Genomic DNA, 18,456 nt, shown 5'->3' with positions numbered 1-18,456 from the left:
ATCAAAATGTAATAAGTAAGCATGCACACAGATGCTAAGTAACTTCTTTTACTTACAAGACTGACCTGTCTTGGTGGAGGATGTGGTCGGTTAATTCTATTTTCCAAGTGCTAGGAAATAAAATCCTGTGGAAAACAGCAAAATAGCACTGCATTTGGTGTGACAAGCATGCAATTCTAAGGATTGAAATATTTTTTTCCTCTGCTAAAGGAGTTGCCTTTTTGTTGTTACGTGGTTTTAGGATCAGTAAGACGAGTGGAATAAGGTTGTCTCTCTCTTTTTTTTTTTTTTTTTTTTACTCTAATTTGTTTTCAGATACAGAATGAATTTGCCTAGCAAGTTTTTGAGCTTTTCCTCCAAAAGCACAGGTTTCTGCAGGTGGCCTCTGTGCTAGACTTTGTCATTTCCATTAGACTATCTGGCATCTTCCAGTATCTAGTTTCTCATGTTTGGGCTTAATCTATTTTAGGTTTTCCCAAGGGACTCAAAAGACTGCTCGAAGATGAAACAATTAAAAAGGTTGGCGTAGGAATTGAGGGAGATCAATGGAAGCTGATGAGTGACTTTGAAATCAAGCTGAAGAGCTTTGTGGAGCTGGCTGACGTTGCTAATGAGAAAGTAAAGCTTAAAACCTTTTTGTTGTGGGAGGGAATCTTGTTAATGTGCTGTATGAGAGATTTCCTTGTCTTCGCAGGAGTTAAATTCTGATACAAGCCTGTTCTGTAGAATAATGCAGAGAGGTGATGCAGCTTTAAAAAAATAAATAAATCACGATTCCAGAGAACTCAGCCTGCAGATTTAAGTATTGTATTTCAGTAAGCCAGAATGTTCTTAGTATTTTTCCTCTCCCAGGTCTGTTCGCTGTTTGCATTTAAGAGGCACAGCTCATTAGATCCAGCTGCGGGTGCATTTTTCTTACTTCTTAGTGACAGAGATCAGCAGGCTGTGTCAAACTGGGGGTGTGTTAGCGATGGCATACGTGTTCCAGTAGAGGCTGAACCCCTGGAGTACCGTGAAGGTCTGATGCCTGTTTGGAAGGAGGCTTCTGGAAGGAAGCCATGGAGTCCTCCATCTGGAGGTGGAGCTCCAGAAGTATTTTCCTTTCTGTGCCTCAGCAGCTGGTGCTACCTCTGCTAACCTGGGGGCAGCTTCTGCTGTCTGACAACCCCCTGTTCAGAAGTAGCCTTGTGCCTGGCATATCTCGCATCATGCTGTAGCTAGGTGCTGCTTAGGTACCACCTGATGCAGGTAAATCTGCACTCGTGTAGGGGAAGAGGATGAAAAGTTCATTACCACCCAAATCATCCTGCCACACTTCTTACTTTCATAGCCCTCAAAGTTTTGTCTTTTTTCTATCTACAGTGTTTTTCTGTAGTCTGCCTCTCCATGCCCTTCTATTTGCTTCTGTGTATTTTTTTTGCACAGTAGGATAGCAGCCACAGTCATGGTTTCCTGGTGGAGCACAGATTTATGCCAAGGAATAGTCCTTCCACTACCTTTCTCTGATGCTGTGTATTCAAATCGTGGTGGAAGAGAGGGGCGTGATGTACCTTCAGCATTCAGGGCTGCGTTGCCTTGAGCTTTAGCTCCTTGTGGGCTGGAAGCTATGCAGAGTAAATTGTTTTGCTTGAGCAATAAAAGGAGCTGTTCCTTTTCAGACTTGGAGTTTCCAGAATTCATCCCCACACCTTATTCCACCCCCCAGCACCCAGCCGTAGGATATTTTGTTATGAAGATAAGTGATGTGATCTTTGATAGCAGCTTTAAAGTCTTTTGCTGAAAACAGTCCAAAAATAAATTTGAAAATGAAGCCTGAGAGAACAAAGAATAGCAGCTTATGTAACGGCACAGCGCAAGGGGGAGAGGAGGGGGCACCTAAAATCAGCACTGGGTAGGCTTTTGATACCTGACTGAAGGGGATGAACTGATAATGCCACGCTGCTGCAGGCACTGCTAGGCTCTGCAGGCTGCGTGCAGGGACTCTCGGCATAGCACGAGGCTGTGCCTGCAAGTCCTGGCTCCTTGGAGTCAGAAAGAAAGCTTCCCAAGCTCTCAGAGCCCGGCGAGGCAAGGGGATGTAGCAGCTGTGACCGCCAGCTAACATTATGGAAGCAATTGGAGACAGCAGCGTGGCAGGCTGGTTTCTGGAGTCTTCCAGAATTAGGCCTGAAGAACAATTGGTGCTTTTAGGAAGATAGTTTATTCTGCCTAATCCAGATCTCTGCTTCTAATGCAGTATTAAGTACGCTTTGCTGTTTCTGCAAATGCGTTTTGACAAGTGCAGTTGCTTTCTCCTTTAAACGAGTTTATTTTATTTATTTTTTTCCAGCTGAAGTGTAAGGAGTTATGGAGCCTAAATGGGCTGGTAAAACACCTTTTTGGGAAGCAGCTTCTGAAAGATAAGACTGTCCGCTGCAGCAACTGGGAAAAGTTTCCACTCAATGAGGAGCAGAAACTGTATGCAGCCACAGATGCTTACGTACGTACAAGAAAAGATCTACAAATACCTCTTCTAATGTGCTGTTTGGTTTTAGCACCCTTCTGTGACAGAACTTGGTCAGCGTTGGAAGACTCCATGGTCCAGTGTGGATATGGGGTGTTTCGAGGTGGAAATACCGCCATGCTGTTTACTCTCCCATTCCTTGTCCGTATTAAATTGCTTTTTGAGCTGCAGCGTTCATCCAGCACTGTCATGCCATCTATTTCTGCTGAAGGTGGTGCTGCTTGGGCCTGACTCAGCATCGAGGCAGGCAACTGAGGTCACTCAGAGTATGCTGCATTGGATGTTTCATGCAGAAAATTGAATGTAGACAGACAAAATGAACGAAATTTCACAGCATCCTTGAACCTTCTGTGAGGGCTTCACCTCTTTTTTTTTTTTTTTTTAATGATGTTGCAAAATCTGCCTTTTCGTTGAAGCCTGTTGCTGAAGCAGTTCTGGAAGCTCTGCCGTGCTTTCAACGTGCCAAGTACTATGGGCATCGAGAAGTATGCCAGAGGAATCTATCCGTTTGGACTGGCTTCAAGCTGTCACCTGAGGAAAGTGAATTTTGATGGAGCAATCATGTTGATTTTATCTGTGTGAAGTCTTTCAGAGTTACTGTCCCACATGTGGCACAGCTGATACAGAGTTCTTACGTGCAATAACCACTTACAGAAGTGAACCGTGGGTAATTTTTCCTGGGTTCCCTTGTTTGCAGGTATTTGCTGTAGCTTGGTAGTGTTTTCAACTGATTTTTTTTTTTTGAGGGGGCTTTTTAGTCATCTTTGAGCTGCTTATTGAGCAAAATCCAGTTTTCTCAGCTCCTGCAGAATATGATACACGAGTTAAAGTTAATGAGCAGCTCTGAAGAAGTGTAATCTTCTCTAGTGGCTAATGCAACTTGGTTCTGCTGTATGTCAATTATTGTAGCTCTGGAGAAGTCTGTTTTTGTTTTGTTTTGTTTTTTTCACCATTTTGAAAGGAGAGATCTTTTCCCTTGGTTCTGGATTCTGACTTAGCCATGTGCAACTGGGTGCTACCTGCTTCCTGGGAGAAAATTCTTCTTTTTGGTGGTGCTTGAATATTGCACTTAATCTCTTCATCCCTCAGGATTGTAGTTCTGTGACTAGGTCAGATAGAAGAAGGGAAGCAGGACAGCATTCCCTGTTTTCTGATTTAGAAACATTGAGTATTTTCTAGTTAACTATTAAGCTGCGGAGTGTTTAGCTCCTGTGGAGATGCAGAACCCAAAAAGGGGCTCTATTTTTGGTCCTCAGAGCTGCCTGGTGCAGCAGCTGTAACCAGCGTTTTCTAGGCAAAACCTCTTCCTTGCTGTGCTGCCTTCAGCTGGCCTGCCTTTTGGAGCATCACAGGGAAACACGAGGGAGTAACTTGTTTCTTTCTTCTTTGAGATGCCTTGATTAACACGTGTAGCCTAATTAGCTCATTGCTGGCTTTAGGCTGCATTCTTCTGCTAGAACTTATTCACATCAAGGGAAATATAAAGCACGCAGAATCTTAGTAGATTCATAACTATTCTCTTGGAGCATTACATAAAATCTGAATGAGGTGGAGCAGATGGTGAGACTGGGAACGATGTACTTAGAGCTCTCTATCTGCAGCTAACTTCATAGGATAACTACACTGGGATCTAGTCACAAGTGTCCACTCTGATGCAGACCAAAGTCAGGACTCTGACTTTGTGAAACATTCTGTAAGCTGTAATGTGGTTGTGATTAACAAGGCAGTAAGGGAGACCATTGACTGTTGTATGACATGGCCTGAGAACTCAGAATTTACAATGCTTGCAATGAATTAACGCCATGGCTTGCCAAACTAATTCTTGGCAATTTTGTTTAGATAAAACGTGGTTTAAAATGTGGTTTCTCTGTGGAGTACTAAGTATTAATCTTTTTCCCTTTCCTTTGCAGGCTGGCTTCATCATTTATCAAAAACTGAAAAATATGAATAGCAACGACAGGAAATTATTTGGAGAAAGAAGAGGTAAATTACATGTTTCAGCATAAAGAATGTATTCCATTTCCCAATGGCTTTTTTTCATAGTATTTTAGTATCACAATTTTCTGGCTTCTTGGAGGTTAGAGACAGCTTCCAGAGAATGCAGATTGTAAAGGTTCTTTGGTGACCTGTGTTACCATACTCGCACTATTCCACACTGACGTGGGAGTGCAGCCTGGGTATGTCATTTGTTTCTGCAGCATGAGGAGATGCTAAGAATTCCTGCTGTCATTCCAGTTTGGTTTTGGAAACACTTCAGTGAGTTGCTGTCAATTCTGCTGACCCACGGAGGAAAATCTAATTTAAGAAGAAAAAAGACCACAAAATAAATACATGTTATTAAGTAACACTTTTCTAGATGTATATAAATAGGGCCCTTTTTTTTTTTTTTTTTTTTTTTTCAGAACAACTCAGCTCTATTTACTTGATCAGAAAAGTGATTCTAAAATTTTGGTTTTCCTTCTGTTACGTGATTCATAAGGAAGACTGAATATTGCTTATAGTTTATGGCACAAAAAGGGAAAAAATTGTTTCCTTATGGTACTGTCTGAGTTCTTGTCTCTCAAAGACATCAGTACTGTTCCTTTTACGAGGTGCAATTTTTGGCTTCAGTTTAGTCAGCATGTCAGTGTTAGCTGCTTTAGTGGGACTGATATCTGAAACCTATGGGAAAAACTTTTCCATGAGAAAAGGGCCCAGGAGTGATGTTACACTAAACATCTGGATTCTTTTGTTACTGATATTGCAAGTCCTAAAATGCTCATGCAAAGGAAATAGCTATCTGTTCAACACAGATGCATCGCTTTTGTGAAAACAAAAGTGAACAAAAGCCCACAGGTGAACAACAAGAACACCAAACAAATTTATTTGTGAGTCTCTGCTGATTTATTTGAGTAATGGTCTCTGACGCAATGTGACTGAGCTGCTCCCAGCTGCCTGATATTGAAGGTCTAGTTGGGAGAAAAGGGGAGACTCGTGCAGTCTGTGTGTGAAAAATAGTGGCCCATGACTAGAGGGGTGGTACTGAGTTAATGTCTGTGCAAAAAAGTCGAGTTTCTTCATTTGAGAAGCTGTTAAAAGCTAGACTGTTACCTTATGTTAGCAGTCATGAGGGTTGTCCATGCAGTCCAATTATTAACTTTCTGTCAGTAGGACAGTAGTTTCCAGCTGTGCAAAAGGTGCATATTGAATAATTTGAACTGTGTCTTAAAAACACACCAAGTAGCCCTGTGCATTTCTGTGAACACTGGCAGGCAGTAAGCAGAACGTGTCTGTGCATCCAGGGTTTGGCTGGGGGTGGAGAGAGGAGACTGAAAGTCTTTAACCAACCAACCAAAAACTCACCACAGTGAGTGATCTGTGGCTGATGGATGTGGTACGCTGAGTTACAGTTCCCTACAACTCCAACAGCCAAGAGGTTTCAGGTGAAAGTGCAGCTCAGGCGTGAGGAGTGTATCTCACGTGGATACGCCGTGCTGTGGAAGTTGCAAAAGTGAGGAGTGCAAGCAGATTCAGGAATCAGCTAGACAAGGTCGTGGAAGAAAGTTCAGACAGATTGATTCTCCCCCAGCGTGCCCTCCAGCTTCCAGAAAGCAGCAGCCGAGTGGGATGGAGCCTGAACAGTGATCAATTTATACCAGTCCTGTTCTGTGTCCTCTTCCCATCAGCATGTGTAGCGGGCTGCTGGAAGGGGTGTGCTGCTGAAGGACGTGGAAGCTTTGACATGCCTCACTATGCTACACTTTTAAGCACTGGAAACATCTGTCTTGTTAGCTTGTGGAAGTACAGATGAGTTTGAGTACCTGTGTGCGTAGCTGTTAAACCTGAGAGACTGTGGAGTAACTGTGCTGGTGCTTCCTGTAGGTAACGTGTCAGATGACGTGAAGGAGCACCTGGGCTCACTAGCTGAAGAGATGGTGTACCTGGCTTCTCGGATCCCTGATTCATCTGGACAACCTGGAAGCTTGCAGAGGTCAGGCTTCTGTCACCCCGACTGCTGTTTTGGGCTCGTATGCTGAGGTTCAGTACAACAAAATGTGTTGGCAGCTGTAGCTGTTACCTTTGCATTCTTTTTCAATAAAAAAATGCAAAGCACAGTTCACTTGGTGGGAACCTTTGCCTTTACATATAGATACAGCAGAACACAGATGCTCCCTGATGTTTATTGCAATAGATTTGACATCGAACTTTGCTAATATGTTTATTTTCTTGCTGAAATGCACAGCAAGACGTTTTTAATAGAAACTACAGTCTCTCACATGACTAATTATAAGTCTGGAGCCTTACTGCATGGCGATACTACAAACACTACGCGTAGGGAATCTTGTAGGCTTTCTTCTGTGTTAAAAAATTGGATCTTTCCTCTGAAAGTTGGATACCAGTTGCAGTTGTACGATGAGCTTTTGTAAGTGAAATTTTGGACATAATTTACCTGGAGAAACAATACTTCAGAATCTTCAGTTCTATTTGGTGGCTAGCATGTATTTTACCTCTTACCGTTTACCATTATCTTTACAATTTTTGTTTAATTTTATTGTTTTAACTTCCAGGGCTGCAGAAATACTAGCTGACATTTCAGAGAACATAAAAGCCTTACGAAGCACTCTGCTTGCTGCTTCATGTTCCCCTTCTGTACTGGAGAGGAGCTGTGGTGAAGCTCCAACAAAACTTGAAGTGGAATCAGCAAGTGCTGAAGCACAAAAAGTTGAAATGCGTGAACTTGCTAAAAAACTTGAAGGTGACATCAACATGTGCTCTGATGCTACGCTAGCTGGCCTCTGGGAGGGAGATATTGATGAAGGAGAAGCAGAGAGAGGTAACACTGCTGTGGGAGACTGGGAAGAAGCAGCTGGCTCTAAGGACAGAGCAGACAGAAATGACTTCATGTCACTGGACATTACTGAGCAAGAACTTCAGATGTTGGAACATCAGGCTGCAGAAGAGTATCTCAACAATGCCATGCCTGAGGTAATGAGAGAGGACCTTGTTAATCATGGACGCTCACTGGAGGAAGTGATCTCACTCTTCCTTTCCCACAAGACTTTTAAAAGTTCTTGCTGAGATGAGAGAAGATTAAAGTGGGCTAGTGGAAAGAAAGTGTTTGTGGAGGTAGTCAAGCACCGAGCTGCCCTTTAGGCATGCAGTTGGGAGGATTAGTGCTGAATGCAGGAACTCTAGATGTTCTGATTAGCTTTCCTCTTGCTGGTGCCAGTAAAATGTGATATGAAGTTCCTGCTGAGTGGGGACAGATTCTGCACTTCAACATCCCCACCTTGGTCATAAATAAAAAGCAGATATTTAAGGGCTCTCTGAATGGCAGTCTTTCTAGTGACTGCTTAACGTGGATCGATGCCTCTTAATCTGATTATAATTTCTTTATGTTCCGAGTGTTCCCCACATCTGGTGATACTTCTGTTGCTTTTGTCTCTTACTACAGGGCCTTGTAGTGTTCTAACACTTTTTTTCCAGATGTGCTTTGTATAGACTGGGCTTCACAGCTAAAGATCAAGCTTATTTATTTTGTTAGTAAGAAGTAACAGCATACAGAGGAAGCTTGTAGTGTGTACAGAAGGTTGAGAAGATGTAGGTAAAAATAGCAATAACTTCGCTGATAGGAAAAAAAAAAATAATACACGTGTTTTCTTCTTAGGAGGAATGTGCCACAGATAACAAACATAATATTTCCTGTGTCATTGAAAGCGATGAAGAACTGGAAATGGAGATGCTTAAGGTGAGTGCCTCAGCGTTTTGGATTTTCCTTTCTTTTGTAATGATGATTCTGTGTCAGGTCATGGTGGAACATAGCATCAGTGAGGTGAGGGAATGAAGCAAATAGATACTGCTCAAAAAACTTGGGCAGAAGAATGTGTGGATACCTGAAGAATTCAGTTTACCAGTGTAGGATCTCAGTATCCCATATATCCTGCTACAACTTTGCTGTACCAGCTTCAGTTTGACCCAACTGTTTCCCACACCTTTGTAGATCATCATTCATCACCTGTTTTGTTGTTGTGTTCAAACCCTTGTCTAAGAGGCTGATCTGAGAGAGTGGTTTTTGCTCTATAGATACTGCTAATCTGGGTAGTCAGACAGGCTGCTTCATCTCTGTATGTTTTGCAGGCCTCTTAAGTGTTTTACTTGTGTAATGTTGTTTATTTTTTCTAAGATGGTGATTTAGGTATTTTGCCTCTTTCCACTGTTTCTTGTCTGCATCCCAAAGAGTTCATGTATTTCAAGTGAATTGATGAATTTCATTAGAGCAGTCACAGGTGTTCATGAACTTAACACACATGCTAAGTAAGAAGCAAGATTCAAAGATTTGGGGACAAAAATTATGAATTTTCTTGTAGGGAAGGACTGAGTCTCTTTTTAGATGGATCTGTGCTGCATGTCCATCTTCTGTGCTGTAATTAGATTACAGTTCATGTGCCCCAATGTCTTATTACCTCAGGCACGCATTGTTTTTACCCTTTTGTGTACTGAATTAACTTATTCTTATGAACTCTCAGTCTTTAGAAGATGTAGACAAACCTAAAGAGATTTTGACTGAAAATGAGTCCAGCAGAGCCAGGAAAACTCCAGATGACCCAGAATTGAACGTTGCACCAGATGGAGATGAAGATGAAGGCATTGAAGAAGAGGAAGAGGAATGTTGGGGTATGTTTTAAATCACAGTGCAGGATTGAAGGAAGGAAAGAAAAAAAAATCACTAGAGTCAGGTGTGTAATATTTTGTGCTTGATTTCTTGAAACAGAAATTAAAAGCTGATCTGGATTATTAAAGGAATACTTGATGATGTTTCAAGGTGAAAACTTAAAGGCATCCTTGTCGAAGCATAGATTTGTGCCATGATCTGTAGGCTGTCTCTTCATCTCTCTAAACAATTGCCTGACAGACTGTTACAGGGGATGTGTGCCTGCCCAGCAAACAAATACGAGGTGGAAGAGTAATGCCTTCTACTGTTGAATATTAATCATAAATTCCAATGGACATTTTGAGCATGTTTCTTCTGTGTTTGCTGTAAGATTAGGTTCTTCCCCATCTGACATCTTCAGACCATGACTTTTTTAGCAAATTGCAGCATCAGGCATTAAATAGCGTGACTTCAGTGAGGTATTAAAAGGGATGCGTAGCAAAACATCTCTATTACATCTTCTGAACACATTCCGAGTAACGTAGCTATGCCTTACAGTGTCTATTGCTTTATTATCTCATTAATAAAGCCATATGCTCTCGTTCATGCTGGGTCTCTGAGCAATCTGTCTGTTTCTCTTTCAATCCTCTATTTTAGCCTGTAAATATCTTCAAACTTGCTATCTCTTTCTACTGGAATTTTCCAAATCTTAGGCCCTGGGCTCACTAACCGTGACTGTCTGTCAAGACAAAGCTTTGTCTCTTTAAAAGATGATCACATACAAGTCTTTGTTTCTCTCACTAAAGATCCGTTGCTGCCCGTACCTAGTGAAATCCAGGTCACGTGTCTGAAGACTTATTTTGGGCATTCTTCTTTTAAACCGTAAGTATGTTTTCAATTTGCTTTCTTTCCTCTCTTTCAATTCAGAATAGCTTTTATTACTAATTTAAGAACCATTAACAAACTTGGACCTGTGCAAAATTCCTAGGAAAAGCAGCGTTTGCCACAGTGAAATATCAAAACAAGCTCATGGAATGCTAACTGCAGCACTGTACTTTTATAACAGGGGATGAGTTTCTTGACTATGCTGTTGGCGAACCGATAGTGATCAAATGTTTTTGTACCAGGTCTAGCTCAGGTATTTCAGAGAACAAACACAGTAAGCTTGCACAGATGTTCTCTGTATGATAAACATGCTAAGGAAGTTTATCTTTGTGTGGCTCTAGTTAAGGAGGGGTGGGCTTCTGTCTGTCTCTAATGCTGATTGCCCAAGTCTTATTAGAGATCCCCATTGTAACACTGGTGGAACCACCTGCCATAGAATAAACACTGGTTGCAGCATGCAAAGAGGAAACTATCAGGCAGCTAAAAGGGTTTCTTCAACACAATTTACATGTAATGTAATGTGTGGTGGCAAAAGTAAAATATTATTCTTCCATTAATTCAAAGGGTCCAGTGGAAAGTGATCAGTTCTGTTTTAGAAGACAAAAGAGATAATCTTGTTGTAATGGCAACTGGTAAGTTACTTCTGTGTCCTAAAAAGCGGTGAGAAATCTTTTTCTTTTAGGGGAGAATAGGACATTGGAACTTGGGGACTGTCCATGTGGCTCTTAGGAGCAGAGTGCCCAGGACTTCTGTGTGAGACTGCAAACCTTGGCCAGCTATGCTGGCTGCTTGTAGTTGTCTATTTTTTTTTTTCCCCCGCTGGCCTTGAAGTAGGGAGGGACATTGAATGGATGCCACTAATATATATCTTGTATCTTTGTTTGTCTGCTAGGGGGACAAACATCAGCTTCATTTTTAGGGCTCAGGAAGGTGTTAGAGTTGTTTTATACTTTCTATACTGCTATAAAACATAGCTATGCGTTGTTTCACTTCTGCCTGTGTTTTTCTTTTTTCTTCAAGGATATGGGAAAAGTTTGTGCTACCAGTTTCCTCCTGTTTACACTGGATGTACTGGAATCGTCATCTGTCCTCTTATTTCCTTGATGGAAGACCAGGTACTGCAGCTGACGTAAGTAATTGCCGTATTTTCTGTGGAAACCCATGGATTCTGCTCGTGGCATTTCTCAGCGTTTAAGGCTGCAGCTTTGTACAGCAAGCTGTTTGTGTTTCAGCTGTAAAACGTACGTTTCTCCAGGAATGCATGTAAACTAAATTAATTCAGGGATCTAAAGATCACTGGATTTGGCGACTACAGGATTTGGAGGCTGAATTTGCAAAGGACCTGTGCTGGTGGGTGGTTTCTGAAGGTAGATCCTTCTCAATTATTTCTGGATTCAGAGGCTCTGTTTATGCAGAACAAATGAATGGAGGAACTTCACATATTGTCTGAGCCCGTGAGATCTCTGTCAGAATTTCACAGGGCTTCCTTTGGGTCCAAACAGTAAGAGCTGAACAATACAGAGCTGGAAGATGAAGGCCATTCAGATCAAGGTTGTGACATAGATTTCTAAGATGGATGGTGAGATAGGTCTAACACCTGTTGTCTTCACTTTTAAATCCTGCCACAGACCTTTTAAGTAGGCAACACTGAGTCACTCTTACATGAACAGTTATAGGGGTGGGCAAAATCTTTGATTTTAATACCTGCTTTTTGTACTTATTTGCTGTTATAACAGCTATTCACTGTTGATACCTTTATTTTAGCTACTGCCTGGGAGAGTCTGTTGGAATCATGCTGAGTTATCTAGTTCATTCCTGCCTTGTCACGCTTAGAAAGGGCATGTCTTTTGTGACAGAGGGGATATGAAGATTTTGAAGAAAGGAACATCAATTACGTGTGGTATTTTCTGCGGCAAATTCTGGCTTTGTGCAAATGAATAGCTGGAGAGCCTCAGCTGGCTGTATAGCCAGCTTCTGGACCAAGTATTAATCAGCAGGGTGTCTATATGTATTCAGCCACTTCTTTGGCTTTTGTACTGTTTTCCTCAGTGTAAAGCGTTTATTCACTACCTTCTCAGTAGGTCATTGATTTTTTGAAGGCTGAAGAGAGTGAATTTCTGCAGCCTAATGCAATTCAGTGATTTGGCTGTCAGTCTGGGCGCAGTTCTACCAGGGAATGAAGAATGAGGGGGGGGGAAAGCTATCAAAACATAGTGCTGTATTAAAATGCAGCACATCACCAAGTTAAGGAGATAAGTTGCATTGTCCTGGAAGAGGTCAAATAGAAATTAGCTGAGTTAGTAAGCATCATTATTGTATTAAACACTAAAAAGCAGCCACCTGATTGAAAACTAGCAGATGTAGCACCAGTAGCCTAGGGTGGGGCAAAAAATTAGCAGCTAGCAAGCTTTTATCTAAGTCTGATGAACTGCATAAGGTAATGAGAAAATGTACCTGCTATATTTTGTTCTTTTGGATGCTTTATTAGGGAACTTAACTCATGTGAAAGCAAATGATTTTAATCTGATTGCACTAATGAAGTCTGTGTCTAGAGGGGACAACTGGACAGGGAATGGACAAGGATGTGGGTGTCAGGAATAGTGACTGTAGTGACTGATTGCTACTGTTTTCTGAAAGGCTTTTCCCATAAAGGGCCTTGGAAGAAAGTAGTCTCTGACCCCACAGCTTGAGCTTCCTTTACCAAGCGCTGGCATAGGCTGAAAACTGAGGTGGGAAGTGTTCATGAGTAAATCGATACGTGATTGTGCTTTTTTTACTGCAGCATGTCAGGGATTCCAGCATGCTTGCTTGGTTCGGCTCAGTCGAAAAACGTCAGAGGTGGCATCAAAGCGTAAGTCCTGTTTATGCTGTTTGGGACTGCAGGCCCTAATGCAGCTGTATTTGAGAGAGGTGAATTTGTCATCTTACAAACTCTCGGTCCTGGCTCAGGCCTTGAACCTGCAGTCAGTAATAGTGCCTGCGTTTACCCACAACGAGCATTTGGGAGGCATAGAGCCACCCTCCTGTGCCCTCTGCCTGGGGAGGGGGGTTATTGATTCAGCTTTGTGCTGTGGTTTGTGCAGGAATCACAGGTCTTAAACCTGTATTTGTCGCAGAGTCAACACAGCAGCACTTTCCAGCCCTAAAGGCTGGTAAATCTCTCTCCTGTCGCACTGTTTACTGCTCTGTTTTCCTACTGATCTGGAATGCTTTACGCTATCTTCATTTCCTTCCTTCTGTTGCGTACTCAGAAGTCTGTCTGTGATCTCATTTACATCTAGATAGTCACGATTTCATTTTGGTTGGTTGGGTTGTCTGGGGGGTCTCCTTCTGTGACAGAGTATTTTCTTGGTGTTGCAGAGGTCAATACAGAGTCATATACATGACACCCGAGTTCTGCTCAGGGAATTTAGACCTACTTCAGGATCTTGACCAAACTATTGGTAAGCTGGGGGTAAGGTTGAGGATGAGGGGGCAGGCCTTCATTTCATGATTAACTTTTTAAATGGTGTGACAACTTTATGCCTGTTTCTCGCCACTAGTGAGCTTGGAGGCTAATGTATTGGCTGCCAAAAGACAGTGTCAAAAGATCCATTATAGTATCTTAACTTGTCAGATTTTCTCAAAATACAGCAATAAAATTCTGTTTTGAAACACTATTGCATCTTGGTAAGTTTTGTTGAACAGAATGTTGCAGCTCATACATCATCATAACAGTAGTGTAAATCCTAGGTAGATAACACAGAAAAAAAAAGTCTTTGTTTAGGGAGCTGAGTTTGTAGACCTGCAGACAAGTAATACTGCTCAGGAAGATGGTGAACAATCTGAATGTCTGGAGTTCTGGGAAGCTTATGCTTACGCTTGGCCTCTCTGACACCAGTGCACTTTGAACATGTCAATTAGAATGCTGTATCTGGACTCAGGTAAAGGAGTTTTTTGATTTAGAAATGGCAAGGATATTTTCCAGGCACATCTTTTGACACTTCTCATCTGGTATTTTTCTGAACTTATATTTGGTTCCTCAATACAGTCCTGAGATTCTCAGGCTTTGTTTTACAACCCAGGAAACTGGTGATATCTGTAAACAGTATTTTTGACAAGTAGTAAGGCAGTTTGGAAAGGAGAAAAAAAAAAGGGCATAACCATCAGTAATAGTTTGTGAATTTGACCCTTTGTAAGTGATGTGTTGGAGATTTGAAGCTTGGATAAGGAAGGAGAAGTGTATGGGGGGGGGGGGGGGGGGAGGAATCTGTTAGAGCTGTTTCATCTAATTTGTACCCAAAAAAACCCTATATAAAAATGGTGGTTTATTTGCCATGTAAGTATTGCATCCATGCTGTGGTTCTGTCCCCACCAGGTATTACCCTTATAGCTGTTGATGAAGCTCACTGCATTTCTGAATGGGGCCATGACTTCAGAAATTCCTTCAGAACCTTAGGCTCACTAAAGAAGACTCTGCCAATGGTAAGGTTTTCAGAGGTCTTTGATTTCCAATGTAAGAGGATACAACTTAATTTCACACAATAGCTTGACATTTTATCACTTTATGTTACTCTTTGGGAGTACTGACCGTGCTGTTTTTGGGAGCTTGTGCAAGTCCTTGCTAGTGAGTGAACTTCATTGTGGTTTTGATCTTTTTTTACAAATCTTTAAATAGAGGATATTCTGAACCTGGACTACCAAAACTTCTGAAAAATAATTACTTTTGTTGGATCCCTGTGTGCTGAAAGGTGTTGATCCTAAGCTCCTGGTTTACTTGCAAGGACAAATAGTTAAAACTTCCAAATGCGTTCCAAAAGCATTTATTGGATAAACTTCAAAACTTAGACCTGAACTTCAGATCCTATTCTTGAAAATTTTCCCTATGTGTTCCCTAACCTTAGCCAATTGCATCAGAAAATTGTGCAGACTCACAGAGATGCAACTAAAGATAGGAATTAAGAAGATTCTGTACATTAAATGTTCTGCCGATGTCTACCCTCCTTAACCGTGCAGACCAGAGCTCCAGGACGCGAAATATTAATTGTTTTCCAAATAGCTGAGCTGATCCAGTGAACATAATCAGATTAAAGTGCCTGTTTACATGCTAATCAGTTTTGACTTGTGATCTTAAATCATTGAGAGGTATTGGACTTTTGCTGTCTTTTTATTTCAGGTCCCCATTGTTGCTTTAACTGCCACTGCAAGTCCCTCGATTAGAGAAGACATAGTGAATTGCCTGAATCTGAAGAATCCCCTGGTCACATGTACAAGCTTTGACAGACCGAACCTGTACTTAGAAGTTGGACGACAGAGTGGAAATATGATTAGGGATTTGAAGCAATTCCTTACTAGGAAAGGAAGGTAAGGATTTAAGCCTGTTTGGTGTTGTTCTGTCAGATTTTAAAGTATTAAATACCAAGGTATCAGTAGGGTGTACTAAAAACTGTCACCAGTCTTCAAATGATCTGGTGAAGAGGTGCCTGGACTCTCTCCCTAGTCATTCATCATGTTCTCCCCCCGGCCCTTTATCTTCCTTCCCTAGTTTAAAAAAGGTTTTGAGGCAAAGAATTGTGGTATCCCACTGTTTGCATGTTGTTCACTGTAGGATTTTCAGGATTGTTTTATACTCAGGAGACCTGCCAGCACTCCAGCAATTTGACCAAGAGTGATGTATTAGCTGGTGGGTTCCTTCCTAAACAATAGCGTGGGTTGATAACTAATCTAAAATAATTTTTTTTGCGGTATTTTTTTCTGAGAAGGCTGATCTAGCAGTCCTTTTCTGTTAGTGGACCCACCAGTATACCCACAAGAGTGGGTTTCCTGCCACTTTCATCTCCTTGTCACAAGCTACAGTGTGTGACTCTACAGCAATATAAATAAATCTCATAGCTCATTTGTATGCTATTACATAAATGTAGACCTTTTAAGTGGCATCTGTAAAAGTTTGTTTCCTGATGATTTTCAGGGAACTGGGAGGCCTTATGCTGCTACTTCTCCAGCATGGACCAAAATTTGTGTTTTGCAAGACACAAGACTGCCAAGTCTGCTTTTCCAAAGGACAGACAAATTGTAAACAAGTACTACCTTTTTGTAAAAGGGGCGAAATGCCTCCTTTTTCTTGCTTTGCAAAGAGCTCTTCATGTGCTGTGAAGTCTGGAGATCAGTCTCAAGCACTGAGAGCTGTGTGCAAGCAATCTAGGAGCACAAATATATTTGATCCAATAGCTCTGTGGGAAGATGCTAAGCTGGCTTTAATCTATGGTGCTTCTGTATGTAGTGATGACATTTCATGCTAATTGTGGTATTATCTCTGCATAACGTATTATCTGATCTGTTTAAATCTCCAAGATGATGAGTTGCTGCAGAAAGCTGTGTTGCTTTTTCAATTAGGGTCAAGCGGAGTTTTTGCCAAAGGGTCACTTCATCTGTTCTGCATTTTAACATGTTGCTATTACTTTTAGCAGTTCTGAGTATGAGTTTGAAGGCCCTACCATCATCTACTGCCCTTCAAAAAAGACCACAGAAAAAGTTGTGTCTGAGCTGACTAAACTGAATGTGCCCTGTGGTGCGTACCATGCTGGAATGGGAATTCAAAAAAGGAGAGAGACCCACCACCAGTTCATGCGGGATGAAATTCAGGTACCTAGGAAACTAAGTCTGTGTTTTCTTATTTATAATTGCAGGGTTTCCAGTAGGGGAAAGAATTTGGGAAGATCATTGATTCCAATTTACTTCGTATATTCTCTGTTCTGGGCAAGAAATTGCTGGCCTGTGCTGCCAGCAGTATGGTTCCTGGCTTATGTTTCAAATTCCTCTAGTAAATCTCTTAAAATACATAGCATGTAAGGAAGATGGTGGCAACTGGAACAATGTCCTCCAACATCCTGTGAGCTGCTTTCATCCTGTAGCTGAGCAGGCAGAGAGCTATCCTGGGGCTTCTGTTGTTCTTCAGGACAAGTTTTGTCACCAGTTTGAGGATAACTACCTGAAAATACTCAGGCATTTACCATCATGTAGCATTACTCATGACTGTAATCCAGTGCTCATGCTGTGACCCAGATCAGGCTCCTTGTTACCAGTGAAGTAGAAGCCAAATGAGAATTTGAGGCCGTTGTATTTTAGGCTGAATTTTGAGTCATGGCAAGAAGTTGTCACCAACAGTGCAAGTGCTAGTAGCAACCCAAACATATTTCTGATGTTCTTTTCAAAACTTATGCTGTGTGGCTCCTGTTTTGTAGTGTGTTGTGGCTACAGTGGCGTTCGGAATGGGCATCAATAAAGCAGATATCCGGATGGTTATTCATTACGGTGCCCCTAAGGAAATGGAATCCTATTATCAAGAAATTGGGAGAGCTGGTCGCGATGGGCTTCCTGCTTCTTGTCATGTCTTGTGGGCTGCAGCAGACTTGACTTTTAACAGGTAAGTAACTGAAGACAGCTGCTTCGGCATAGATAGCCAAAAGGTATCCAAAGAAAGAAGCAGGAAGGGTTTAGTTGAAATCCTCGTGGATTTGTTAGCATAATTCCAAGTATTTTTTTGCATGCATTCAGTACTGGATACTAAGTATGTTGTATTTATTCTAGATGATGTTAACATTACCATACTTGTCTGTTGAGTGTCCTTGTTCCCGTTCTGCTTCCTGAAAATGTATTGCAAGGCAGACAGTGATGAAACTTGGTCATTTGTTCTGTAAATCCTCTGACTTGTTTATAGACCTCTCTACAGCACCCAAACTCCTAAAGGGCACTGAATTTTTTCCTTCTCTCCTCTCTCTCAGGAAATCCTGATAGTAGAGGTCTCTTGTTGATGTTGTTAGCCAGTGTAGGATTGCAGAAATGTCTTAGCTCAGTCTTTGGAACTTGTGTGACCAGACTGCCAGGCTGTGAAGCCATGTACTTCTCTGTTCTTTCTTTTCCAAGCAGGCAGAAGCTTGCCTCTTCCCAAGGTTAGCTGGAAATGGTGTAGCTGCATTAATGTGAAGCCCAACACCTGCAGTACTGGTTTGTTTTCCATGCCTTGTGTGACAGAGAGCATGGTGCAGGTGGTAGCTCAGGTTTGGCTCATGCGGCAGCTCAGAGCATGGGCAGAGTGAGTTCTCCATATGCCTGCTATTTTTTTCAGTTGGATGCTTCCAGTGACTATTGTAAAGGCTACTACTTTAGGCATTAGGTAGATGTGCCCCAGCATACTGCCACTGAATCCCTTAAAAGGAAGGTGGTTAATATACTAGCATGGCTTGTAATCTGGCAGTAGCATCAATCGCATCAATCAGAATTTAACAGATCTTATCTGGAAAACGAGAGGCTGAGTGAAATTGCCCTCTGCCTCTTCCTCCCTGCTCTGTGGCTTTCAACATGGATTTCTGAAGCTTAGTAGTTTGTGGTGCTAAAAGAAGCTCAGTCTTTCCTTCTGCCCAGTTTAGAATAATTGTCCTTGTAGGAAAGCATGAGCGTG

At 41.8% G+C, this 18,456-nt stretch overlaps 1 protein-coding gene across 5 annotated transcripts in view; it reads left to right on the top strand.

Annotated features, from left to right (window-relative positions):
* The window catches only part of WRN (WRN RecQ like helicase), a 39,803-nt gene that overhangs the window by 2,807 nt on the left and 18,540 nt on the right, over nucleotides 1–18,456 (top strand). For 3 of the 5 annotated variants that reach the window (XM_072037129.1, XM_072037127.1, XM_038177866.2), the window contains 16 exons: nucleotides 470–618; nucleotides 2,330–2,479; nucleotides 4,414–4,486; nucleotides 6,365–6,473; nucleotides 7,051–7,468; nucleotides 8,151–8,231; nucleotides 9,010–9,157; nucleotides 9,941–10,016; nucleotides 10,584–10,651; nucleotides 11,040–11,148; nucleotides 12,802–12,870; nucleotides 13,380–13,462; nucleotides 14,377–14,483; nucleotides 15,175–15,362; nucleotides 16,463–16,640; nucleotides 17,240–17,421. In XM_072037129.1, the coding sequence (XP_071893230.1) occupies nucleotides 470–618; nucleotides 2,330–2,479; nucleotides 4,414–4,486; nucleotides 6,365–6,473; nucleotides 7,051–7,468; nucleotides 8,151–8,231; nucleotides 9,010–9,157; nucleotides 9,941–10,016; nucleotides 10,584–10,651; nucleotides 11,040–11,148; nucleotides 12,802–12,870; nucleotides 13,380–13,462; nucleotides 14,377–14,483; nucleotides 15,175–15,362; nucleotides 16,463–16,640; nucleotides 17,240–17,421 (2,188 nt within the window). The remainder of the gene's footprint in view (nucleotides 1–469; nucleotides 619–2,329; nucleotides 2,480–4,413; nucleotides 4,487–6,364; nucleotides 6,474–7,050; nucleotides 7,469–8,150; nucleotides 8,232–9,009; nucleotides 9,158–9,940; nucleotides 10,017–10,583; nucleotides 10,652–11,039; nucleotides 11,149–12,801; nucleotides 12,871–13,379; nucleotides 13,463–14,376; nucleotides 14,484–15,174; nucleotides 15,363–16,462; nucleotides 16,641–17,239; nucleotides 17,422–18,456) is intronic. The other 2 variants (XM_072037128.1, XM_072037131.1) reach the window with 2 other exon arrangements.

This window comes from Anas platyrhynchos, chromosome 4 (genome assembly GCF_047663525.1).
Source record: "Anas platyrhynchos isolate ZD024472 breed Pekin duck chromosome 4, IASCAAS_PekinDuck_T2T, whole genome shotgun sequence".
NCBI classification, from domain to species: Eukaryota; Metazoa; Chordata; class Aves; order Anseriformes; family Anatidae; genus Anas; species Anas platyrhynchos.
This window is presented reverse-complemented; position numbering and strand designations above follow the sequence as displayed.